This window comes from Acomys minous (genome assembly GCF_964271855.1).
Source record: "Acomys minous genome assembly, chromosome: 14".
NCBI lineage: Eukaryota > Metazoa > Chordata > Mammalia > Rodentia > Muridae > Acomys > Acomys minous.
The window spans coordinates 66382915-66410206 of record NC_140496.1 but is presented as its reverse complement, the minus strand read 5'-3'; the positions used below and the strand labels follow the sequence as shown (position 1 = coordinate 66410206).

Here is a 27292-nt window from a genome sequence, read left to right as displayed (position 1 = left end):
TCTGCTGGAACCAGGTACGCATAACCATCTTGTCTAAACATGCTGTATCCAAAAGGCCATCAGGTTCACCATAGGGCCACCACCTGTAATAGCTGCCTAAAATTAGAAGGCTCTGGATGAGGCTTATAGTTCCAATCATTGAGGCAATCCAATGTATCAACACTAACAGGTATAATAATTGATCAGCACTTTATCACACACCAGTATAAGGTATCAACATAATGTGGGTTCAAGGCATTAAAAAGCCCCTTTAAAAAAAAAAAAAAAAGAAATGAATGGGCTCCATTCCAAAATTTATAGTACTTAGAATTCAAGATACACTGTCCCAGGCTAGCATGCTTAAGTTCTTAGGCTAGCACCCTTTTTCAAAAAGAAGCTCAAATTGGAAAAAGAAAATCCCGGAACCGGGCAGTGGTGGTACACGACTTTAATCTCAGCACTTGGGAGGCAGATTGCTGTGAGTGAGGCCAGTCTGGTCTACAAAGCGAGTCCAGGATAGTCAAGGCTACCCAGAGAAACTGTTTTGAAAAAACAAGAAAGAAAGACAGAAAGACAGAAAAAAAGAAAAGAAAAGAAAAGAAAAAAGAAAATCCCGGTACCTTCATTCCCTTCCTTTTAAACATCACCAAACCTATTGTCTCATAGGTCATGTTTGCAGTGTTCTTGACACACACATCCAACAGGACGCCAAGCCCTCCTCTTCACTGAGGAAGCCAATGAGTAGGCTAGGGCTGTAACCAGGCTAGAACCCTCAAACATAACTAGGTGGGAGACTAAGGAGAATGAAAATACAAAAAGTGTGTCAAAAAAAAAAAAAGATGGGGAGCAGTGCCAGAAAATGGTTAGCCAAGCAGAGGAGGAAAGAGCTGCCAAGTGAAACCAGGCAGGACTGGCACAGAAGCCCCCACCCTACCCCGGGAGTCCTGGCTCTGTGTGGGTCCAGCAGAACCAGAAGTTGCGGCAGGAATGGTTCTCAAAGCAGAAATATCTGTTCCCAGCAGACGCAGAAGAGAGACAGGGAGAGGAACAAGAGGAAACACTGTGGAAGGAAGGCCAAGCCTGTCCTTGAAGGATAACTTGTACCACGGGGAAGTGACTGGGGTATTGAAACCATTCAGACGAGCCCCGCAGAGGAACTGGCTGTCCTCCTCCAGGTTTCTTGTTTTGGACAAGCTCACATTTGTGTGCCATTATCTCGGGACACTGAACCCAAAACACACTCAAATATTTCCACAGCCCTAAGAGCTATGTGGCTTTAATTATATCCACAGCCGAAACTACAGGCCATTTAACAAGTATTAATGGAACAACAATAAGAAATAAAAAAAAAATTAATGAGAGGAGGATGGCTTGTCCTTGCTACAAAATGAGGTTTCCTTAGTGTGACCCCAGCAAAACTGTGACCTTGCATGTGTTAATCAGCTCACCAGGAAAAGAATAAGGGTTGAGGGTGGATGGCTAGGGCCACCCTTTGCTGTCTTTAAAGTCGTTTACACCTATTAATATGTCTGTTTCAATTCTCCATAAGCACATTCATTTTCTAGGCTTTTCTTCCCAACACTCTACTTCCACCTTCTATAATTTGAGGCTTTCATGTCCTCTCCGCAAAGACACCATGAAAATGCTCCTATGGCTCCAAGCCTCAAAGGCGCAAAAGTTGATTAACCCGGGGGTTGGGGGGTGGGGGGTAGGGCTCTAATAAACAACATCCCTCTTTCTCCATAGGAACTAAGAGCCAAATGTGAAATAGAGGCAGAGGGAAAGGGAAGGCCAGAATGTTTCTTTTCTGCAGGGAGACGGAACCTGCAGAGATCCCCACATCACAGCTTCCCACAGAGAGAAGTCACCTCTCTTCTGCAGAAGAATGAACAAAGTATTCCTCTCCTGTAAGTCCTCATCATGAAAACAGAAAGCCTGAGCATACATGAGCTCCTTAACAGTCAATTGGCTTTTTGAGTTTTGTTTTGTTTTGTATCTTACCCATTAAGGCCCCGGGCTATTGGTAATATGCCTGTCTCCCAAGGAAGAGAGGTCAGTTTAATAAAAAATAAAAATAAAAATAAATTTTTTAAACAGCCTCCTTTCCAGCTAAGGAAAGAAGGCCATTTGCTGCCTGACCACTGTCCTTTTTGTAGCCTCTCCGGATCACTGGGGAAGAGCTCTAGACAGAACAGTGAACGTGAATCCCAACACAACGTTAAACACAATAGTAAAGTGCAATTGAGAGCCACCCAATAGCCTTGGTCTCTGTGACAGTGTCAATGTGAAATATCTTCCCACAAATCGGATGCTGGAGAGCTGTCCCCACCTATTGGCGTTATTTGCGGCGCTTGTGGACTCTTTGGGGCTATACAGTATAACTAGCAGAGGGAACTCACTAGGGAACAATGGAAGGGCAATTTACTTCTGGTTTAAGCCTACGCCCTCTGGTTTCTGACCTACCAAGATGTGCAAAGCAGTCACTGCAAGCCATGCCACCATGAGCTGACCGGCTCTGTTGCCATGCCTTCACTACCATTGATCGATGCTCACGTACATAAACCCTGAGCCAAAACCCATCTTTCCTTCTTAAAGCACTTGTGATCAGCCAATCCAGGGAAGCAAGTGCCTCTGGCCAGTACAGAACAGGGATGGATAAATGAAGTCCTCTTTCCTGGGACTGGAGAAGGTAGTTCAGTTGATACAATGCCTGTCTCAGCAACATTGGGACCCAAGTTCCACACCTATAGACCACATTAAAAATACAGGAATAGGGGCAAGCACCTATAATCCCAGCAGGAAGAACATATAAACAGAAGGACCCCTGACGTTCCATAGCCAGCCAGCCTAGCCTACTTGGCGAGGTCCAATCCAATGAGAAACCCTGTCCCAAAGGAGGTGGACAGCATTTCTGAGGATGACACCTGAAACTGTCTTCTGATCCCACATATACAAGGATGCACGCATACACTATCACACACAAATGTGCACACATGTGTATATACAAATATACGTACTTTAAAAAAAAAACAAAAGTCCTCCTTATGTTGCCCCTGGCAGGTATTTGCTTACTAATGCATTTCAAGAACCAAATTAAACCATGCAAATTAAAAGTCCAAAAATGTGCAATGCATGAGTTGAAGGATAGCAGTGATAGCACCATTACAGGTGTCTTAGTCTGAGTTTCCCAAATAGTAAAGACTGAAGCCAACGCTTGCATGCAGGTGTTTGGCTCAGGAAACAGTCCGAAGAAAAAGGAATAAGGCAGTAGCTCCATGGTTCTCAACCTTCCTAACACTGTGACCTTTTACTATAGTTCCTCATGCTGTGGTGACCGCCAACCATAAAGTTGCTTCGTTGCTACTTCATAACTGTAATTTTGCTACTGTTATGAATCATAATGTAAACATCGATATACAGATTATCTGATATGCAACCCCTATTGGGGTCATGACCTACAGGTTGAGAGCCACTGTAATAGGGAAACAGAAAGGGAGAAGCAGGGAGGGAAAGCACAGGAGGCATAACAAAAGTGAACATTCCTACTCAAGATCAGTGTTCAAGCCCACCACCCCAGGACTCTAATGAGACATCCTTCTGAAGGGCCCTCGCCTGGAGGAAAAGAAAGAAATGATTTCACCCGACTGCCCCCTCCCCCAATGGACGAAAGAACCTATTGCTTTGACAGGAGTCTTCAAAACTGCCCAGCTGTTCTTGCTTGCCTAGAACCTTCCAACAAGGAACCAGGCAGAAGCTCGGAACAGAAAGAGGCATGGGAAAGAGAAGTGGAGGATGACAGGGCCGTGATAAGGTGCATTCCAAAAGCGCCAGTGTAGTTCATAGGAACCCATAAGGAACTGGTGGCTGCTGTGGCTGAAACAGGAGAGAGACAGAGGGGATTTTTAAGTGATCCTCAGGAGGCAGCCAGCACCAAAGGCATCCTCTGCTCTCCTTACTCTATCTTCTATATTCACTCAGCTGGAGTGACTGCTGGTGCCTGGGAAGAGCTGTGGGATTTTTGCGCCTATCATTTGTTTTCTTTTTCCTCCTTTTGTTTCTTTTAAATTCTTTGTTTTTGTTTTGTTTTGTTTTGTTTTGTTTTTAATTTGTAATTGAGAAAGTAAAATTCTTTCAATTCTTTCAGGACAATGGACATCAATTCAGCTTAGCCTTACCTTTTATACCTTTCACTTTTAAAGAGCCTAAAGAATGTCAAGGGCACCAGGTGGTGGTGGCAGCACATGCCTTTAATCCTACCACTTGGGAGGCAAAGGTGGATTCACGAGTTCAAGGCCTGCCTAGTCAACAGAGTGAGTTCCAGGACAGCCAGGGTTACACAGAGAAAGCCTGTCTTGAGAGAGAGAGAGAGAGAGAGAGAGAGAGAGAGAGAGAGACAGAGAGAGACAGAGAGAGACAGAGAGACAGAGAGACAGAGATAGAGACACAGAGACAGAGACAGAGAGACAGAGAGACAGAGAGACAGAGACAGAGACAGAGAGACAGAGACAGACAGAGAGAGACAGACAGACAGAGAGAGACGACAGAGACAGACAGAGACAGAGACAGACAGAGACAGGGAGACAGACAGAGAGACAGACAAACAGATAGACAGAGAGATAGAGTCAGAGTCAGTCAAAGGCAAGCAATACCACCAAATGTAGAGCCTCAAGAGTGGCTCCCAATAACTAGCATGGCACGCATCCATATAATTATAAAGACAGGAATGAGTGGAGGAAAGGAAGAAGAAATGGACAGATGAACAGATAAACAGGGGAAATAAAACAGAAAAAAGAAAGAACTCCAGGACATTTAAAAGACAAAAGAATATGAAGAGGGCTACAATACCATCAGTATCTGCTTTGCCAGTCTGTTTGTAATACCACATCAGTTTTCCAACTATCTATGAACTGATGAATGCATATACTATATAAAAAAAAAACCCCAACAATCAAAAGTTACTTACCTTTAAAAAGAAACCAAATTCTGTCATATATTCTAGCATGGATGGGCCTCAGGGATATTATCCTAACTGAATGACCCAATTTATTTGAAGCATCACAAATAGTTGGATCTACAGACACAGAAAGGAGAACGGTAGCTGCCAGGAGCTGATGGGGAGAGGGGGTCATAGATGACTAAGTACAGAACTTCAGCTGGGGAGCTGATAAAGTACTAAAGACAATAATGATGGATGCACCACATGCTGAAATGTGACTTAGAAATGGTGGACATAACAACAGACACTACGATTGTGCTGTATTTGAGCACAGCAAAACCAAGCAAAACTACATTGGGTCAACTAGGGAGGCAGCTCATAAAGGACCTATCTTGAGCGCGTTTGCTTACTGCTTCTTTCAAGCTTAGGGGTCTATAGCCCTAGTCTCTAAGGTCCCTGGGCATGGAACTTTTCTTTGCCGGCATGCAATTTCTACATTTCCCATCTCCCTGGTCACACCTAAGGCCGTGTCTCTGTCACCCAGGGGTGGAACAGGATCTGGGCTCTGGCTCACATTCGTCACCACCACAATCTTTCACAAGCAGGAATTCTGAGGTGCAGGTCGGCCACAGCATCTGTTGCAACTGCCTTTTGCTATGTGATTGCTTTGCACTGTTTAAAAAAAAAAAAGCCTGCTTCCTGAGGAAGGCCATCTCTGAGACCTCCCATTTCCACCAGTCCAGCCAGAGCAGATGCTGGGACAGCTCTCAACCTGCAGTGCTATGCAGGCACCCCAGACATGCGCATTCCTGAGCATTGCAGAAGCCAGATCTTCAGCAGTTTTGTTTTCTGCCAGAAGGTCGAACAAGTCCACTCATGTTGAGCTCTTCTCCACTGAGCCTACATTAGCACAGAAAGATGCAGAGGTGCTCCCTTCCCTTCTGCTTCAGAGCCACCCCTGCAAAGAAATCACCATGGTCTGCCTCTTTTCTTTCCTGCACCAGATAATTAATTTTCTAATATCCTAAAATAGTCCCTGAAATTGTATAGTCCAATACCTCCCATAGGAGGGAGAAGCACAAAGTTATGAGTATGACGTCATACATATTCATTATTCAGACACACTTTATCAGCCTTCAATTCCAGCGTTATGGGATCCCAACCAAGGGCTCGCTCCGAGGAGGCCACACCTAGCCAGGCCTAAGCTGCCTCAAGACCTCACTTCCTGCTTTCATCTGTGTTCACAAAAGCAAACAGTTCTTCTAGCCTAGGTTTCTCAGTCTACTACCACTGCTTTCCTAATATGACCAAGTCATTCTTGCTTCTTCTTGATTTCCTAAGAAAATATGACCTTTAAAGTCTGGCTGTTGCAAGCACACCCCTTTTTAACTAATCTTCTGAATGTTGAGTGCTCAACGATCTCACTGGCTCGTCTGTCTTTCTCAACTTAAGAATGCTCTGCATATTTTCTTTCTTTCTTTCTTTCTTTCTTTCTTTCTTTCTTTCTTTCTTTTTTAGACAGAGTCTCACTATATAGCCTGGCCATGAACTCCCAGATATCTGCCTCCCAAGTTTTGGCATTAAACGTATGTGCCACCACACCCAGACATAGAATTCTTAAGCACGAATAACGTCATTTCTTGCTAATGATTATCAATAAAACCTAAAGTTCTCTAGGTGAAACTACAGTTCTCTAATCTAACTGGCAAGCTTACATGATAAAGAAATTCACAGAAAGTAAACTCGGCTTCACTGGCAAAGCTACGGCCCCCGAGATCTAATGGCCAGAGCGTTTATAATTAGCAAACCTAGCGCAAACACTAGTTGTGGTTCACTATGGAGGAACTGCCGCTAGAGTTCTATACATAGTTCGGCTTCTTCCGGTCCTCATCTCAGAGAGCCACTCATACAGAAAGATGCTTCTTTGGCCTGTTCTTTGCTGGTGAGGTTAGCTCTAAGACGGGTGGTCTATCAAGATCTCGTAGATAAACTACCAAACTATATAAGATTCGTCCCTCCAGGCCCTTTCCTTTGCCCCAGAATGAAATTAACTATATGTGTTAAAGCTAATTTATCACTTCCTTCCTCAGCCCATCCGCTTTTCATAATTTAAAGGAAGGACCTGACCTGACACAATAGCATTCTTGAAATGTCACTTCTGCAGTTTGCAGCCCTGGCCTGCAACCTACACCAAAATAGCGTGAGAATGGCAAATCTGCTCTATTTTGAAGGACTAAGAAGGTCCGCTCTCTTTTCACTGCCTCATCTGAAATGTCAGTGCTACTAATATTTAAAAAATAATAATAATAACAAAACAAAACAAAATCTAGGTGTTTCAAACCCCACCCCCACCCCACCCCCCCGCCAACAGAACCCAGCCCAGGCCCTCTGGCCAGCATCAGCTCTTCCAGCACTGGCAGAGCCTAAGGCACATCACAAGCAGCAGTGCCTGGCAGAGGTGACCATTTGCCTGCAGTCTTGGCTGCCGTCAGCTTTCCCATCCCCCAAGGTCAAACAGTCCCTTTTTTTACTGAGTGAAAAACGCTAGTGAGCAATAGATACAAAATAATGGGTCAAAAATGTGTATTAACTGATAAAAAGCTCACCTTGAGAATGAAAATCCCACCCCCCCTCTACCAGCCTGCACCCACCATTGCTCAAGCAAACAACCAAAAAAATAAAATCAGTACTATAGGCTTTGCATTTGTGGACGGGACCTATTGTCCTTAGTTGGCCACATAGATGAGAGCAGACCAGAAACCCGTCATCTACACAGGCCAGTGGGTCGCAAAGCCAAGACCCCAAGCAACACACACCCAAGTGTATTCTAATCCTCTATCAGAAGGGTCTTACATATGAAGCTAAGGCAGGAAGAGACTGTCTCCTCACAGAGGCCGGTTCTGTGCTGTGTTGTCAGAGCCGAATCCCCGATTATGTGTGTTCGATGAGTGCTGTCCAACAGACGCGCCAAAGAACGCTCTCCACCCCAGAGAGAACAAAATGCAGCCAGTTTTGAGCCGGCAGACATTAAGAGTGTAATATAAGATAGCCTGTCCTTCCGGGACATGCAAGCCCAAAGAGCTGGAGATGTCCAGTGAGGGGAAATATCCCAGGCATAATCTAGTCTCTCGGGGATGCTCATCCTCACCAGTAACTCCTCCTGCTACACTATTCGGCTCCATGATGGTTCTCTGGCCAGCCTCCTGGACGGCTTGGGTTCTATTATCATAGACCTACGACGAAACGTAGTGAGATATTAAACTACGCTTTCTGTAAATGTTTGCCCTCTCTTCGGAGTTGTCTTCACTAACTTGAAAGATTACTATTTTTTTTTAAAGATGCAAACTTCTACTCAACTAAAAGTGTACTCCATGTTTTAAAATACCCTTGAAAATGATATATGTAGCAGTCTGAAATTGCACTTTTAACAAATTATACCTAAAAATCTCCTTCCTTGCCTGTGTTCATTGGCAACGATAATAGTCGGTGAATATTCAGTTAAGCACTCCCAAGTGTATATTTGGTTTATAAGCTTTATGTTGATTCTCAGGAATCGTTGGTTGATAAAAGGTAAGTGACCCTTGCTATCATAAGGCCATAGCAAAGCAATTGTTTTTAATAAGTTGTATAAAAGGGGAATTTCAAAACTAGGAAACAAAAATAAAATGTCAAGTCCTGCATCCAGAAGAAAACAAAAAACAAAAAAGAGGTTACAAGCTCTGGGAAGGAAAAAAAAAAAACACCTAGTGTGGCTGCTGCACAATTTGAAAGGGCTATAACAATGTGACTGCAGAGGGCTAAGAATGATGTGGCCAGACCACACAAGGTGTCACTTAGGGATTTTGGACTTGGCTTCATAGCACAAGGTAGTATCCTTGGAGTTAAAGGGGAATCAATCAATCCCATTGGTTTTGGGAGGAGGGCTTTCTCATATTTTAAGGTTACTGCTGATTCATTTACAAGAACGGTAAAGTCTCAGGATTCATTTGCAGGAACGGCCTGTGGTAAAGTCTCACACAGAGGGAACACAAGCAGGAGGCAGAGGTCCAAGCGAAAGAAGGCGAGCACAGGAGAACCACAGCAGTTTATAAACGCTGAGCTCCGTGAATACCTTGGGCTAAGCAAGTGCTTGGCAGGAAGGCGATCTATCTAATTGGACCCCACTTTACAGTTGAGAAAAGCTGGAGTCTGAGTGGATAGTCGGCTCTAAGTCACTCAGCAGAAAGGGGAGCTAAAACTGGAGTCCAGCCAGGGCAACACCAAAGACTATTTTTTAAACCAAGGCCAGGGAAATGTGCCCTTTCCAGCCTGTTGGGACTGTTCTGTTGGCTTTTGTTTGTTTGTTTGTTTCTCTGTGAACTATCTTGCAGTATATTGACAAAGAGCTGTGAAAATGTTAACCTATGACCTAGAAGTTTCACCTTGGACAATAAAGCTGAAGGAAATAAACCAAGGTAAGAAGTAATCAGTACAGGGACATGATGAGTCCTTGGTGGCTACAAAAGAAAACCAGGAGTAACCTGAGGGGCGTGTTTTAAATGTGGAAAGCATATTACTAAAGTGGCGGTCCTTCCTATTCAGTGACATACTACTCCATGACCATTTCCTATGTGGCTTTGAGAAAAGTCCTGAGTGGAGCAATATATGTTCCCCCCACCCCCCACTGTCTCTCAACAACCTAGGAGAACAGGCACTGACAACACTAAACATCCTAGTTCTTAGGGGAGGCTGTAGTGTCTTTGCCAATTATCCAAGAACTTACCAAGTAGAAGGTTCTGAGCGAGTTACCTGGGGTGCGTTATCTCTTCCTTGTGTGGTCTTAGGAAGAGCTGTCCCAGAGGCAAAGCTGAAGGGGGAGAGGGAGGAAGGAGCTTGCTCCACATCACCATGCTCGTTGACAGTAAAGCCAAACACGAAAACACAAGCAGCGCTTGTACTGCGCTGCACTGGGATGCTCACCCCCGTGACACAGCTGCAAGAGAAGCATAAAGCCAAATGCAAAGCAGAGAAGTTGGTCATACATCTTCAGAAGGTCATTCAGAAGAACGGTGGAGAAAGCCCTAGACCATCATCAGTAATGGTGTGGGACAGAGAAGAGGAAGAGTCAGGACTGCTAAGTGTTCACCGTGGTCCTCATGCTATGCTGCATAGTCTGCCCACCCAAACGCATCTCGTCTTTACAACATCCTGCAGTTAAGAGCCATCTTCCATTTTACAGCAAGAAAGCAGAGACACGGAGAGTTTTAGGGATTTTATCACAGATGCTCACCTACTCGGGTGTGACCTCAGCCTAGATTTGTTGGTGGTAAAGTCCACAGTCTTTCACTATAACACGATGACTCCCAAGGGAAGACACAATCAGGACATTATCATTCTTGTCCTTAGGAAAAGCAATGTTAACCACCTTCTTGCCTGACAATTATCCCCAAGAATTAGTAACTCAGTAGCCACTGAGGACACTACTCAGTTTGTAGCAGGCACAGACCTAAGGACAAAAGTTGTAAAACAGCCCCCAGGGTCATAGAATTCACAGTGTAGAAGAAAAGCATATGAAGGTACGAGTACACACAAATGTCCATGTTTTTGAGAATTTGGGATACCTTGCTATTTGGATTGATACCATAAAACCTCAGCTCTCTTAGGAATTCTATGATTCTGGATGGCTGAGATTTCAGATTCTGATATTTTGCTCATTTAAGTCAGATCTCTGCTGTCATGATTTTCATTATTTAATAATTTCTCAATGCCCTGTCATTTCCGCCAGGAGGCTCTGGGATCCAAAGTTTAAGACCTGGAACACCTGCCCTTACTGTGTCCCAAAATGAAAAAAACAAATAAGTGACTAAGAAAGAAGATGTATTTCACTCGAGCAATTATTAACTCAAACACTTTCTAATGCGTGTGCATGTGGTGTTGGAGCGTTGCACACAGCCACTCCTGCTCGTGCATGGACCAGGAGTTGACATCTGAGGTTTTCCTCTGTCATTCTCAACTTTGTTTGTTTGTTTGTTTGTTTGGAGACATTCTCTCACTGTGCCTAGAGCTCATTTTTTTGAGCAGGTAGACCTATGAACAAGTCCCTGTCTGCTTCTCTCTCTCTCTCTCTCTCTCTCTCTCTCTCTCTCTCTCTCTCTCTCTCTCTCTCTCTCCCTGTTCTTCAACCCCAGCACTGAGATTACAGTCTGCCTGCCTTTTACACGGGTCCTGGGGGATCCAAATCAGTCCACAGTGTTTGCACATCAAGCACTTTACCCACTGATTCTCCAGCCCTAATCTCCCACCCCCAGGCCCTAGGCATCTGCTCAAGTAGCACAGGCTGGCCTCAAACGCACTGTGTAGCTAAACACCTTGAAACCTTACCACCACCTCTACTTTCCAGGTGCTGTGATTACAGGTATGCTGAACCACATCTGGCTTTTTTTTTCCTAATCTTTATAAACATATTTTTAACTATATAAACCAGGAGGTACTGATATTCACCTTTAATCCCAGCACTATGGAGGCAGAGGCAGGTGAATCTTTGTGTTTGAGGCCAGCCTGGTCAATAGATTGACTTCTAGGACTACACAGAGAGACCCTGTCTCAAAAAATAAATAAATAAATAAATAAACAAAAACCTTATATGAGCATGAGTTAAATAAAGTTTTCCTGAGGTCTAGGCCAATCCTAGTCTTAGAAAAGGAAGGACTGTGGTTCAGAGAACCTAGGTCTGGGCTTTGCCAAGCCAAGTGACCTCGATCAAATCTCTACACACACATCAGAAGCCTGAGGCTGCTCACTGTACAAACCAATTGCTAGACTAGAATTATCTCTAAAGAACTTCCAGCCCACGTTGCCTGTAATCTGAACATCAGCTAGTGGCTGTCATGGTCTGCTGAAACAGGTGTCTCTTTCGGGCACCTCGCACAGCATATCAGGCTGTTGCGGCCTCCACAATCCAACATTAACATGACTCTGGGCTCTCAAGTCCACAATTTATAGTTTTGAATACTTCCAGCCTCACTTTCAGCCGTCCCTCATTCATGCTCTAACTTTCAGTCTAAGGCTTTTCTTGTCCTCAAATAGGCCTAGTGAAAATGAATGGAATCTGTATCTGTGTAGCTTCTCAGTCAAAACACTGAACTGAGCACACCATGTGCATTGCTGCGATTACTTCAGTCCTTACAATACTTCATCCAAATGTCATCACCTCTATTTTATAAACATGAAAAACCAAAGATCCAATCAGTTAACTACCCAGGACGGTAAGCAACAGAGCTATGACTCAAAGCCAGGTTATATCACAGGCAATGTGAGGTCTGCTACAATCTCTTGCCCTAAACGCTTATTTGAACAGTGAGCTAATTATAAGTCTTCCAGTTGAAGTCAGAACCTAGGACCTCTAAAGGTTGACATAAATGATGTGTAGCTTGATAAACAGAGCTTGATAAGCATATTTCATTTCTTCCTCTATCAAGAGGTGAGAATATTTTTATTATTATTTTCTACATACATTATTTTTTCATCAAGCATACTTGTGTAAACCCCTGGGAGGTGGTGCTTTACGTAGCAAGAATGTCAAAGTACATATTGTTAACTAGATAGGTAAGACATCTGCATTCTTTTTTTTTCCAAACTATTTTCTTTTCAGAGCTGAGGACCAAACCCAGGGCCTTGTCCTTCCTAGGCAAGCACTCTACCACTGAGCTAAATCCCCAGCCCTGACATCTGCATTCTTATTGCTCAGCCATTTATTAAACATGACAGAGAAAAAAATAATTAAATCCTTAGCAAGCTAGACTGTTTTTTATCTTTCTTGTTATTTGTCTCTTCACTGCAGTCGTTAAATAGAACTATGTATTCAAAAGGCTGGAGAATTCAATAAGGATGTAACTGTATGAGCTACTGCATAAGAAGAATCCAGCTTCTCCGTGGGGATAAAACTGATGTGAACAGTAATTATGTCATGTTCTCTTCTTAAATCATCCTGGAAGAACCCACAGCTTTGCGTTGGTGCTGATGCTGAGCTGAAGAGCTCACATCCCTTTCTGCCTGGTGGAGGAGGACAGCTGCTGTATTTTACTGAATCTCTAAGGCCAAAATGCAGAGTGCCCCCAAATCCTCAGCCACCACTAATAATGTAAACACAAACATATTGTCTGTGTCTGATTGACTTAACACTGACAGCTTCCCTCAGTTAGCAAGTGCTTTATCATATTTGTAGGTCAAATGGCAGAAAATCTAATGTCTCCTGCTGAACCTACATCTTGGAGTATCAGTGACAAAATTATTCTGGTGCCGCCTCCCTATTAGACATTACATACATGATTAAGAGAAGGTTGAATCCTAACATCATAGCCCCAACCATAAAAAAAAAAATAATGCTGCAAAACTAAGCACATGCTGTGAGGGGATTGTGAAAGGAAACACCCAATGTGAATGGAGACCTCCTGGCTCATTCACTCTGTTCACTCAGTCATACTAGTGGTCTTTGGAGACCAGATATCAGGAAAAAAAAGCACATCTAGGGTAGTGTCCCAGTTCTCATAGCACCTGGAACTCTCCGGGACTCCGATTTATTAACTGTCCCCTTCAACACCAAAACTCATTCATAAGTGTCATAAGGGGGTGGGTGCGCATTCTCAAGTGGCTTAAAAAAATTCACAGCAGTTGCTACTTCTCTATCTGTAGTAAGGGTCACCACGTGGAAAGTGGGCTGGAACAGGCTGGGGACAAGTTAAGATTCGTGAGGACAATGTGGTTATCATCAGGACAAGCAGGGCCTAGGGCAGAGTCAGGGACTCAGGGTACTCTTTTAGAAAGCTGGAGTTTGTTGTGGCTGAGGATTTGGAAGGAGAGCTTCATATTTAAAGTCTGTGCTTTGAAATCCAGAAGAAGGCAAAAGTCTGTTGAAGACACTATGAAGAAGTAGAGAAAGATAACAAAAAGTTACAAGGAATCTAGGGACTTGGAATGAGGGGAGTGAAAAGGCCAGTGTGAAGGAACTCAGGGGTACCCAGCCAAGACTGGGCCAGGGACAGAGGGGATGTCCAACAGCCAAACAGCCAGGGAAGGATAATGAACGGCTCGGTGGGTGAGAGGAAGTGGGAGCTGACAAGTCTGAAGGCGGGTGGCTCTTCCCTTTCAGCACCTTACCTTAGACATCTACTGAGAAATTTGACTATATATATCAGTTTTTCAGAGTAGTTTGACTATATATATATATATATATATATATATATATATATATATATATATATATATATATTCCCTCAGCTTTCCAGATGCTTACTTGAATATCCTGAGGCCACTGCCCTACACAAAAGATAGTTGTTTTAATGTCTTCAATGCGAAATGCAAATGATTATTAAAGACATTTCACCTTTGCTCAGAATAACTGCCTTTCTGACATTACTGAGGTCTGGGTGTCATTGCACACTCCTCTCTTCCCATTCGGTCTGCTTTCTCAAGCCTTCTTCCTCTCTAGAAACTTCTTGTGTCCCCATCTCCTCCCTGATCTCCTCTGTCTTGCCCAGCTGCATGCATTTCCGCACCAGGCTTGTGCCATCCAATGGTTGACTTCCTTTCTGCACTCTGAGGTCAAGCCTATTCTCTCCCTGGCACCCCAAAACAGAAATGTCATGTGATGTCTCTCTATGCTTTCTGTGCCCTATACATATGAAGTACAGGACAAAGTCTATGGGAAGGAACACTCCAAACCACATATGCACATAAAAGAGAAAACAATGTTGTGGCATTAAGGTCACACAAAACTGAGCAAAGCATTACCCATCCACCAAACAGTTATCTGTCTACTCTGACCAGCTTCCTTGTCCTGTTTGTGAGGGTGAGGTTACAGTCAAATGCAGGATACAGGAAACTAGGGCCAGGAACTGAATTTTACTTCTCTTTGAGTCTTCAGGGTCTACCACAAAGTCTAATACCCAGAAAGACAACCTGATAGTTTAATTAATCAAATCACAGCCACCTGTTACCATGAAGACAAAGCCAAACCGAAAGCAAGTAGCCCTAAAACTATCATCATTATAGACGTTTATTTTCAATGTACGTTCAATGCAAAAACTCATAGAGCGTTATGTCTCATTTACAGAGCATGCCTTGCTATTGGCAAACAATTGTCCAGACATTTGCTTCTGCAAATCACCAGAAAGCCACAGAGTTTGGCAGTGGGAATAGAAAATTTTGCTGAATTTGGAAGTAGGACAGTTGGACTCAAATCTTGTCTTCACCACTTCCTGTCAGTATGACCTTGAAAAAAAGCCCTTCAGCCTGGTGCACATCACAATTTCCTCCTCTGCAGAGCGGCGATAAGATCATTCTCTTCCTGCCTTACAGACTTAAGAGGACGAGGAGGGATGACAGGGGTGGGAAAAAAGTAACCGACTGCCTACCGTGCACAAAACCTCTTACTGCACTTAATTCTCACTGCAATCCTGCAAAGTTGGGTTTCACTACTCCTTGCCCGGTGCAAAAGGAAACTGGGATTCAAAAGTAAAACATCTCTCCCAAGGTCATCCATTGGAATTCAGCCACTTCTGCTTAACCTCTGATCTTCCTAAAACCATAATGTCTTCTAAGTGAGACCGCATCTATGGCTGCTGATACTGTTCTAAGTATATTGGTGGAGACAAAGAGAAACAGTCGCTGACTAAGGTCACGGAGTGTGTCAGAGACAAGGCTGGGACTAGAAGCCAGCTTTCCCAATCCCTGACCCTTTGAAGCCCTTTCCTTTAAGCACACTGCCCCCAGGACTCAGGAAAAGACATTAAGAGATGCAGTGCTTATTTATTCAGACCAGCTGTTCCAAGTCTATTTTAAGATGAGCACTTTGAAAACCATGAAAGGTTGGTATCAAGTGTATCATTAAATATTCCATATTAATTGACCCTTTAGAGAATTCCCATATGAGCAGCACATGCTGTTAGCTTCCTATTATAGAAGCAGCTCAAAGGCCAACTACACTTCTGCAACACATACTTTGAAGGGACACTCAGACAGTAGCAGAAGACACAGGTCTAATTGTTTTCTTCACAAGTATCAAAAGCAATGACACTTTTCTGATCATTATTCTGTCCTCTAAATGTCAAAGACAACAAAACAAAATATAGATTAGCTTGGCCATAGCACTATGCAAAGCCTGTCCTCATGAGCAGTAGAGTTTATGGGGGCAATGAGGACCTGTAGAATAATATCATTCCATATAATAACTAATAATGTGTATATGAATTAATAAGTAGAGCTACACCACAGAGGAGGGAGGGGACTGTATCATAGCATTCATTTAAAGCAGTGGTGGCCCTGGCTCCCAGATAAATATGAGCATGCTTAACTCCAGACACAGCAATAAACGATGTACTCAGGCCCAGCTGTCACAAAGAACACTATTAACCGGCCCTCACTAATTTCCTTCATTTTCCTGTATGATTGTATTCTCTTTGCCCATAAAACATCTGCCGAAGGTCTGACCCCACTTTACTCTGAATACTGAGATAAATAGTATCAAATCACCCAAATTTAGCATTTGATATCTTAAACCAACATGACAATTCAGTATCTGACAAGCCACAAAGTGCCATTAACAACATCCGCAGGGCAACCAGAGACCACGCCGATGCGGTAGCATCTCAGACGGCAACGAGATAGGGAAGGGAGGACCCAGCTTCATCTCACACTCAGTCGCGCCAACGGCCTCAGTGAGAGGGCTCAGTTCATTTAAGGTGCTCTAATCCAAACCTTGGCTCCACTATGAACCATTTCTTAGTACACACTACTAAACCCGGCTTGGCCTCACAGTGCCTATCACTCACAGAGCCTGCCTCTTTGGATAAGAAAATATGTGACAGGTGCCTCCACTGTGAGACTTAGAAGCCTTGGGCAGGCTCCTGAGGAAGTGGTGATGACGGTTACTGTAAAAATGGTTCGCATCTCGTGCACACTTTCGGCCAGTCACAGACCCAGTTCGCTCAGGTGGATTGCTTTTTGGTTAGGCCTATTTTAGAGAATAGGGGAGCTCAGAAAGTGGCAGGGTCCCACCACGTTCAAAGAATGTGCTCATTTGTAAAGGGGAAGGATAACCTGATCTGCAGTGGTGAGCAATGGCACTGAATAGGCAGGTGTCTGTGCTTTAGCACAGCTAAAGCTGAATATGTCTTATAAAGTTCAGGCATTTATCACTGAAAGAACAGTAAACACAGAGTCATCATTCTCAATCCAGCAATGAAGCTTTGCTTACATAGGCGTATCTGTTACTTGTGATTCCTTGTGTCAACTTCCACAGACATGTTATCAGTAAATTAGTCTATGGCAGCTTCAAGCAAGTCAAAGCATAGCAGGAAGATGAATGAAAACAAAACAGAACAACTAGGTTCCTGCACAAAGTGGCATATATTCTGCTACCCCTGGGAGGGGACTCAGGAAAGATCCCTGACTCAAAGGGATGCTGGACCAAATCTTCAAGCAAATGAGGAAGAGCTCTGGAAGCAGAGGGAATGGCGTGCAAATTTGCACACTGACATCCAAAAAGCACAACCCATCCCCAAAAGCATAGAAAAGTCAGGAGTACCATGGAGAGGGCCCAGCAAGATGAAACAGGACCAGACCATGGGTGCAGGCAAGCTCTCTGGGGATTCTGGAGTTAATCTGAGGCTGATCAGGAACCATCAAACAGCTATAAGGAAGTCCAGTAACCACTTATCTGCCCCAGTGGTACAGAGCAAAACCAGAGTGGCTGTTCAGTATCCTCAGTGCTCATCGGCATGCTTTTGTGATTTTGCCTTGAAAGCGTACCCTGTGTCAAACACAGAAAATAGCACATGTGCTTGCAAATGGAAAGATACAGAAGTGACCTAATGATACAGGAGAGTATGAGAGGAAAGCTGAAAGAGAAACTGTTTTGTTGGGTTTGGGGGGGTTTCCTTTCCAGCAAGGGGGGGGGGCAGATGATCACTCTCACTCACTCACTCACTCACTCACTCACTCTGCAAGAGAGAACGTACCACCTACAGGCAAGAGAGCTGAAAAAAGGCTTCCTCTGATTTTGTCTGTTTTATCTGTAGAACAGGAAGCAAGAGCATCAGTTAAAAAAGAAGAATGGAGGGAAGGAAGTGATAGAGGCTACATTAAAGGAAGGAAAATGTGCTAAGGAGTCATCTTAGACACTCGGAAAACTAACGACTGGAACAGTTCTCAAGCTGTTTAATGGCAAAACTCCTTTACATTCCTTTGAAAAGAGAAAAGAAAACTGACTACAAGGATCTGTTAGCAGCTTGTGTTTGCGGGGTTTATATATCTATCCGTGTTTAACATACTCAGATTCAAAACTCGCAGATCGTTATACACAAGTGCATCGTCCACCGTGAGTTGGAGCAGTAGCAGCAGTGGTAATCTGCGACCTTTAGAAAGTTCCAGTTGTAGATGTGCATGAGGAAGTGAGAATTGAGCATGAGGATGCTGTGCCAGGCCTTAAGGAACCCATAAAAGCCTCTGCAGTGGTCTGGAGTCCCAGGCGTTGGAGAACACCTAGTTCAGATACTCAGAATTGACTCCATAGGGTAGATTACGGCGCTGGCTGGAGGTTGAGGGACCACGAACATCAAAGGAGAAGAGTCTCCACCACCTTTAGCAGCTCAGTTGTAGGCAGGAAACAAGTAACACGCTGGATTTAGCCAGGGTTCTGTTTACCCAAAGGAGCGAGACAAATAAGCGAAGCCAAGGAAGTGCTCCGAAAGCTTCTGGAAAATGAGCCGTGTAGGAAGGAAGCAAAGCCATGAGGGCAGTGAAGAGGCGGCAGACTCGAAGAGTTCAAAAGATCGCTGGATTTTAGGTATTAGCAGAATAATCCAGAAAGAAGGAGGTAGTGGAAGAGTGGGATGCTGGAAAATGAGACACCGGAGGGTAACTGCTAAGAACCGGTGCAACACCCCAAACTGACCGTGATCTCCTCCAGCCATCCAGGCCTGAAACCTGGGCCTTTGCCTAGGTCAGATCCATGGTGCCCACATTCAGCGGTCCCGAGGGCCTGGCCACTGTGTGTCCTAACTACTCTAGGCTTCTCTATTCCTCACCCCCGTGTTCTGACCTCACCCTCTCCTGACCCAGCTCCACCCACACTCGTGTCCATGCCCAGTATTGCCACAGCTAACCCATCCTGACTGCCATTAAGTTTTCTACCATGTCCAGACTTCACCCAAGAACTGACTGTTTCAGTGGAGCCAAATATAAGCTGTCAGTGCAAACTTAGGACCCGTAGTGATAAATTAACACCATGGATGCCATGAGATGATCCAGGGGGATAGAACACGGCATGAAAGTAACTAAGGTGAAGACATGAACATGCTAAAGAAATGTGTAGAATTAAAAAAAAAAAAGAGCTAGCAAAGAAAACTGGGTGGGAATAAGAGCCATAAGAGAAGTGTAGGAGGACAGCAGACTGTGTGAAAGGAAGAGAAAGGTCCACTAGGAAGGCAATGGTCCAAACCGCCAACCGCCAGAGAATTTATGAAAAATGATGAAAGCAGGGAAGATCTAGTAATCCATATATTGGATAAATCTCATTTACCATGGCAATTCTCTCACTGGGGAAAAAAGAAAAGAAAAGAAAGGTAAAGGAAAGAAGGAAAAAAAGAAAGGACTCTCAGTGCCCTCACCATGACATCCGTGGGACTGTGCTTCACAGATGGAAGCTTCAGGTCCTATTAAAAACCCAGAGTAAGCCACCAAGCAGGCCATCAGAACAAATGCTTAAAATGTGGTAACCATCCTAGCACTCGGGAGGCAAAGGCAGGCAGATCTCTATGAGTTCCAGGCCAGCCTGATGTATAAAGTGAGTTCCAGGACAGCCAGGACTATTACACAAAGAAATCCTGTCTCGACAACCAAAGACAACGAAAATATGGTAACTGTGTTGCATGAAAAGGCACAGGCTTTACAATTACACAGGCAGATGATCCAAGAAAAACAGTTTAACAAATGAAAGGGCAACTGACCTCTAGGAAGAAATAGTGACAGTATTCTGATTGAACTAGAAATGTAACCAAGACACCATTGTTTTTGGACAATGAGAGCTTTTGTCCCTCTGTTCCCTTTAACCTAATAATATATACATACCACCTCTTTATGTTGGAGACAGAGAGTGCAGGCATGTAATACACACAGCAACTCCAGAAGCAATATAATATAATTATAGGGTTTTTAACATATGGTTATGTACAATAGAAATAAAGTTCTCTTTATGTAACTCTTTAAAAAACAGTAACATAAAAACTCAGTGTTAGCTGGGTTGAAAGGTAACCCTGGGTACAAAAACCTTTTTTCTTTTTTCTTTTTTCTTTTTTTTTTTTTTCTTTTTTACAAGTGCCACACCACTAATTATCTCCTTACAGGACAATACTATATAGAAAAGTGTGGGAAGTGTTAACTCTTGAGTTGAAATAGCATTCAGAAGAAAACCTTTAAAATCATATTGAATTTATATTATTTATTTTTGCTCACGGGTAAATAGTTTTTCACACATAGGTACATACATATACAAGAATACTACAGCATACAATTGGCATAACTTTTTATGTTTTGGTTTTTTGTTTTGAGGGTAGTTTTTGTTTGTTTGCTTGTTTGCTTGTTTGCTTGTTTGCTTGTTTGCTTGCTTTTGAGACACAGTTTCATATAGTCAAGTCTGGCCTTGAACTCCTAGTCTTCCTGCCTTCAGCTCCCAAATGCTGGGTTAGAGTTATAAACCACAATACCTGGCTTAAAAATCAATATAAATCTAAAATTGTCTCAGTAGATATAAATCAAATTCTGCATACCAAGAAAATAACTTCCTTTTTAACCCTTTTCTCCTACTGCTACTACCTCAATTTCCTATTCTCTTTCTGACAAAATTAACCTCAAAGAAATGTTTGCAGCTGCCATTCTGTCCTCTCCTAACTTCTCCTCCACTATGATGTTTGCCTTCCAGATTATCAAATTTCTCTTTTGTTCAAGGTCACCAAGGAACTTTAGACTGTGTAAATCAATATTCCATCCCGGGTCTTCCCCTTTCCTTAATCTATCAGGAGCATTTGACACATCAGATCACTCTTTCTCCAGGCACTTTATTTTCTTCTTAGAACCCCACTCTGCGTGGTTACCTCCTAAGCCAAGGTCATCCCTCTCAGCACTCCTCCTGATCCTCTGATGCTCACTCAGACTTTGTGTCTTCTTTCCATACCCAGTAGATATCATCGTCCAACTCATTGCTTCAAACGCCACCTATACTTTTCCGGCTGCAAAATTTGCATCTACATCTCCCATGTCTCCAATGACATGCTCAGTCTCTTCCCCTGGGTGGCTACTGGGCATTTAAGTATATACCAGCTTCTGATCTTCCTCCCATTCTTCCACATATCCAAAACCCATTCTCCTCTGGATTTCTCCATCTCTGCGAATGGCAGCTACATCATTCCAGCAGCTCAGGCCACACTCATGAGTCCCCCTTGATTCCCACCGTCTTCTCTTACCCTCTCAGCTGAGCACACCTGTGTAGCCAGCTGGACTCAACCCTCAGAATGTATGCAGAGCTCTGTCATTTCACCATCTGCTGCTCCTCGCCTGGTCATGGCTGCCAGGCCTTTTTTGTCTCAATTGCTAGCACTGGCCCCAACTCTTCACAGCAGCCAGAGTGACCCCGTTAAAAAAAGGTAAGTTAGGTCACACCACGAATGCACTCAGACCTTCCTCTGGGATCCCATTTCACTCAGGGTGAAAGCCAGAAGTCAATATAAGGACCCACAAGTACCCACTGTCTCCCCAAATTCATCCCATTCTACCCCACACCTCACTGGCCTTCTTGCAAGTCTAGCGTGCCCAGTGCTAACTGCCTCAGGGCCTTCCCATTTGTATACCCTCTGCTGAGAATATTCTTTTGTTTTGGTTGGGATTTGTTTTCAAACTTCTATATTCCTACATTTCCTGGCTCCCTTCTGGTTTCTGCCTAAGGCTCTCTTACATAACCTACCTTTTCTAAAAAGACATTTCTCTCTGTTCTCTTACCTGGCTTCAGATGTCCTCGCTGCATGTTCCATCACATAAGCATCTATTTCTTTATGGCCTATGTCCTCCACTATCAAATGCATCCCTTTAATGCAAAGATTCTGTGGCATTTGCTTGGTGCTTTAAGCCAGTGTCCTAGACAAGGCTCTTTGGAAGAACAAATAATTACTTGAAGAAGAAACTCCTTAGGAAAGAACAATTCATCTTAAGACAATTCAAAATTTATCCAGACTATATAAAATGGTCATAATATGAATATCATTCTAAGATATTAGGTGGCCTGAATATATAACATAATGCTACTAAAATAATCTCAGCAACTACAAATCTCCAATTAGTTTTATACATTGATGAAGTTCTTCTTAGCCACTAAAAATGGCATCAAGCCATTGAGCCCATCCCCCTTTCTGCAAGAGCACAGTGATCGATAGAGTTCCTCAATGAGCCACTAACGTGCATTATACCCTGGCCATAATATTGGTTGTAATGAAAAAATAAATCTCTTTAATACATAAAGACACAAAAGTATTACAATTTCAATGGTCATCAGAGATCTATTTAACTTTAATCTTTATAATAAACCATGTTAATATAAAACAAATACCATGTTTATCTTTTGTGTTTGTTTTGTTTTAGCCAAGACTGGCCTCAAACTCACTACATAGCCAAGGATCACTTTCAAGTCCTGGTCCCCTCTCCCTGCATTTCCTGAGTGCCAAGCATGTCTACCATATCCATCTAACACCCTTAAGCCATCATGAACTAAAGCAAAAGCTACATAAGTATCTCTTAAGTATCTGTTTCTTAATCAAAGATCATCATCTTATCAAGCTGGTGATACCAGAAAGATGCTGTGGCCCACAGCTTGGAAGAATAACAAGCAAGAGAGGTGTAATCTCATTTCTGTTTCTATTTTGAAGAAGACTAAGTTAGCTTATTAATACTGCAAGATTCAAACCTACAATTGAACAATCATTCTTTGCAGTGTTATTTGTGTTTTAATGCAAACAAGGCAGGAGTCTGACAAAGGGAAAATGAAAAAACATCCCACTCAATAGAATAAACACCCTTATTAAAAGAGGCTACCCACTTTATAGGCTTTTGGGGAAAAGTACACACACTCAGCACACACGGGGGGGGGGGGGGCAGGCGGATAGTAACCCAAACAATAAATAAAGTCCCTTTTGTTGACACTTGTCAAAACATTTTCAGAATACCCAAAACTCTCAAGTATAATAAGTATAATCTTCTAAGTTATTTCCCACTCTGGAAGATTATGCATCATAAGAAAATAGTATTATTTGAAATGAATATCTTCAACAGAAAAAAAAAATCAGAAAAAGTCAGGTATAGAAGAAATGACTCTTGGAAATAGCAAAACAAAACTGAACAAACAAACAAAAAGCCCACAGGTAGTAGGAATAGCATCTCTAACTTCAGAAGAGCAAGTTCTGCTGGGATGCAGGACGCTCCTGGCAAAGTACATTTTAGAGCTGGATATGTAAACAGAGGAAAATGTGGTTCTATACAACTTACTGGAAGAAGCCAAGTAAACCCTTCCTAAGGAGCTGGAGACCCGGAGGGAGTCAGAAAATATGAAAGAGTAGATGCTCAGGAGAAAGAAATAGGAATGCCCCAGCACAGGAGACACCAAATGCACTAAGGCTATAGCTTCTTCTTCATACACCACAAAGACACCTGAGAGGGTAGGAACCCCATAACCAGGAACAACCAGAGCCTTTCTCAAGAAAGGTACATGAGGGAGAACTACTTACAGATGCTAGGACAAAGGAACTTGTAGAACTTTGCGATGTAAGTTTTTAATTGTATCCTAGCATAAGTTACACTTTAGGTCATTTTGATATAGTGAATGTTGACTAAGTATGTGCAGGCTATTGAAGGCATGTTAAATAGGTCACCTTGTTTCACAAGAGCATATACTAAGTCTCATTTAATGATATAATGACAACAGGTAGCATGCAAATGCTCATGCCCAGCTCTCAGCTCTTCACCTCTCTGCAGTGGGAGCAAGAATCAAGAAGGAAACAAAAGCAGCCACCCACGCTCAGGTGCTAGCTTTCCAGGACCACGGTTGAGAAGTCCTCTTTCCAAGCGCATCACAAGAGGAATCACTGAATTTGGAACCCTTTCTGGCTTCCACTCTGAGGTGGATTGTCTTACAAACTCAAAAGAAAAATCTAAGGAAGAGTCATTGCGGTGCCCTACTTAGCTCCTTACAACCTGGCGGCTTATTGATATCAGCATAATAATTCCTTGAGGGCAAGTATCTTGGAATGTTCTCTGTGGCGGCCTCAATAGGGAATAGAACTCTTAGAGAATCTTGCCTGCTCCTCTTCATTAGTGACGCTTACAATGATTCTCAGTCATCAAACGGATTACATCATAGATAAAATGCATTTTAAGAGAAGAGGAAAGCATACTTGACAAGATTCCATCTGTTGCTAGCAGTCAAATAAAGATTGCATGGTCAAAGAACACCAAGCTGCCAATAAATAAATAAATAAATAAATAAATAAATATGAGAAACTTGCGTGTTAGAGACAACTTTAACTTCCAGAAATTCCAGAATCTGAACTTTGAGGAAATGTGCACAGCATGTGGCATCAAAGCACCTGAATCCATCTGTTGCTGAGGTTAGTGGTCAAGTGGAATTGGGACTATAGAAACTGTGTACTGCATAACCTCATCCCTAGCAGTGGCTCTGACAGTGTGGAAACAACCACTGGACCCCTCCATAACACATTTATATAGCTCCCACAAGTGTGGAAAAGCCCAAAGAGTTAGCTATCAGCCACCATTCAGGTTGGTAAGAAAGTGTGAAATAATTGATCCTTACTGTAAACACCTAAGGTGCTAACCACTTCCACGTCTGCTTTTTTCCTTGGGACCTGCCTACCAACAGGTTGAAGGCTGACAGTCAGGGGATGTGGGATTTGAAGTGAGGAGCGACCCTGATGAAATACTGACAACCAGGGCAGAGTGTGTATGGCCCTGCTTTAAATATGAGATTACTAATCGGCGTATGGTCATTTCATTTCCTTTTGCAAAGACACAGCTCTGGTTAAGTGCCTGAGGCCTGTGTCACGCAGGGCCAGTGCTAAAATGTGTCATTAAATGGGCGCTTTCCTTTCCCTTTTAAGTTGAAAAGTTTCTTTTGCTCTTTCTTTTTTTCCTTCCTTCCTTCCTTCCTTTGTGAATTGTGTTGAACATCCTCTAAACACAAACTTTCCGACAGGACCAAAAAAAAAAAAAAAAAAGCTGAGATGCACTGCACTGTGACTTTTGAGCTGCCTCTGAGGAACCCAGTGCCTTCTAGGCCTTCCAGGGCTGTTTTCATCAACATCCCCCACCCAGCCACCTTTCAAAGAGATAGCTCCAAGAAAGGCTAAGGCCACGGGGAGTGCACGTTCCCCCACAAGTGTACCTGTGCACAAGACCCAATGAAAGAAAGCAAAATCTCCAGCGAAACTTCTCACTTCCTGCCACTGGTTGGGGGCGGGGCGGGGGGGGGAGGAAAAAGAGAGGTTGGAGCCCCTTGCGTTGTCAGAGAAGCTATAAACACAACCTTTCAGTTTGCCAGCAGGCCACAGGCTGGGGGGGGGGGGAGTGGAAGCCTGGGGGAGACCTGGGCAGGGGAGGGGTGTGCTTGTAGAAGGTCTGTGTGTGCCAGTGCCGCTCCTCTTTCTAACCCTGCCCAGGATCATTTCTGTGCAGATAACGGTACCAAGCGCTCTCCACTTCCTAGAGTTCTCGTGTATGGCATGGTTCCTCTTTCCAGAACGTGGAGACCAAATGCAAAGCAAAAAAACAAGTCAAAGCAAATTACTCCAGCAGTTCATTTCATCCTTTCTCGTTGTTCTTTTAGGTCACTCTTTGTTCACAACACACACACACACACACACACACACACACACACACACACACACACACACACACACACACCGAGGGAAAGGTGAAATGCGTCCTAAGATAACTTATTTCTTCCCGCCTCCCAGAAACCATTAGGATTGCACACACCATCTCAAGGCTTTAGTGTTTAGCTGAGGAGCCAAAACCATTTCAAGGCAAGTAAGGAAAAGCTCCCAAGCTGAAAGCTGAGAGGCAGGGCAAGCTGAGCGCACCTAGATGTTTGCATTTACACAAAGAAATTATCCGGATGATTAATGGGAGCCTCTGACGGGTGGCGGGGTCAGGGGGTGGCCTCCATACCTGGGACATCTGCGGCCTCAGGTTGATTTCCTTCAGGTTTATGGAGTGTGCCCTCAGGTTGTTGAGCAGCTGGCAGAGCAGTACTCCATCACGGAGGGTCTGCGCCAGGTCGAACACCTGCGCCGAGTCCCATGTCACCCTATGGTTGGCGGGCAGCACTTTGCAGTGGATGAGCCACTGAGCGCACTGCTTCCACGGCTCCATGTCCGACGGCTCTGGGACCCGGCCCGGCCGAGGCCGGCGGCGACTCTGAGGTGACCGCCGGGGATCTTCAGCGCCCCGCCGACACCAGGCGCCGGTGGCCCCTTGGTGGCTTTGCTTCTCAGGAGCGGGCGCCGCTGCCGGTGGCTCCGGGGCGCCGAGTGGGACTCGCCTCGGGTCCCCGCCCGGATGCGCCGCGGCCGGGCCGCCGCTGCAGCAGCGAGTGCTGCGCGCTCTCCGTGCGCCCGGGCCGGCTCGGCAGCGCACAGGCTTCCGACTCGCGAGCCCGGCGCCCCGCCACTGAGCATGCTCAGCGCGTCTGGCCGGTCTGTGCAGTCCGCGAGTCCCCGGAGGCGCGGGTGAGAGCGTGCCCGCTTGCCTTGGCTGGGGGTCCCCGACCGAGGGCGGGGCGGCTGGGGGAGGAGCGGGCCGAGTGGGGGCGGTGGCCACAAAGGGGATCCCGACGCCCCCGCCCTCCCGCGAACCCTCGCATGAGGGGAACTTGCAACAACCGGAGGCGTCTAGGGATTAGTCCATAGCCGCGGCTTCCTAGGAAGTGTGGCTGAACACTGAGATGGGCAGGGGTGTCCCCCGGGACAGCTAAACAATGAATGAGATTTAAATTAAGAGGGTCTCAGAGGAGCCGCGACTTAACTGGGACACGGGGATCTGGGAGAAATGAGATGAGCTCTCGCCACATCTGGAGAACACAGCGAGGAAAGTTTGTGTAGTCATCCTCTCGATCCGCCTCCTTCAGATCCATCCCCAGCCCCTTCCTCCAAGTTAGTTTCTCCTGAGGATGTTTTGTCACTTAAAAGTGTGCGAGGTGGGGACAGCTGCAGCCTCAGCCCATGTGGAGGGAGAGAGGAAGTTTTCACCTAACCCTCAGTCTCAGAACTGTTCACTAATGCAGTCCTG

At 44.3% G+C, this 27292-nt stretch overlaps 1 protein-coding gene across 4 annotated transcripts in view; it reads right to left on the bottom strand.

Annotated features, from left to right (window-relative positions):
- Positions 1 to 26790, bottom strand: part of VAV3 (vav guanine nucleotide exchange factor 3) — a 334337-nt gene extending 307547 nt beyond the window's left edge. The window contains exon 1 of one of the 4 annotated variants that reach the window (XM_084756026.1): positions 26174 to 26790. In XM_084756026.1, the coding sequence (XP_084612152.1) occupies positions 26174 to 26377 (204 nt within the window). In that variant the 5' untranslated portion in view covers positions 26378 to 26790. The remainder of the gene's footprint in view (positions 1 to 26173) is intronic. The other 3 variants (XM_084756025.1, XM_084756028.1, XM_084756027.1) reach the window with 3 other exon arrangements.
- Between the last annotated feature and the right edge of the window lie 502 nt (positions 26791 to 27292).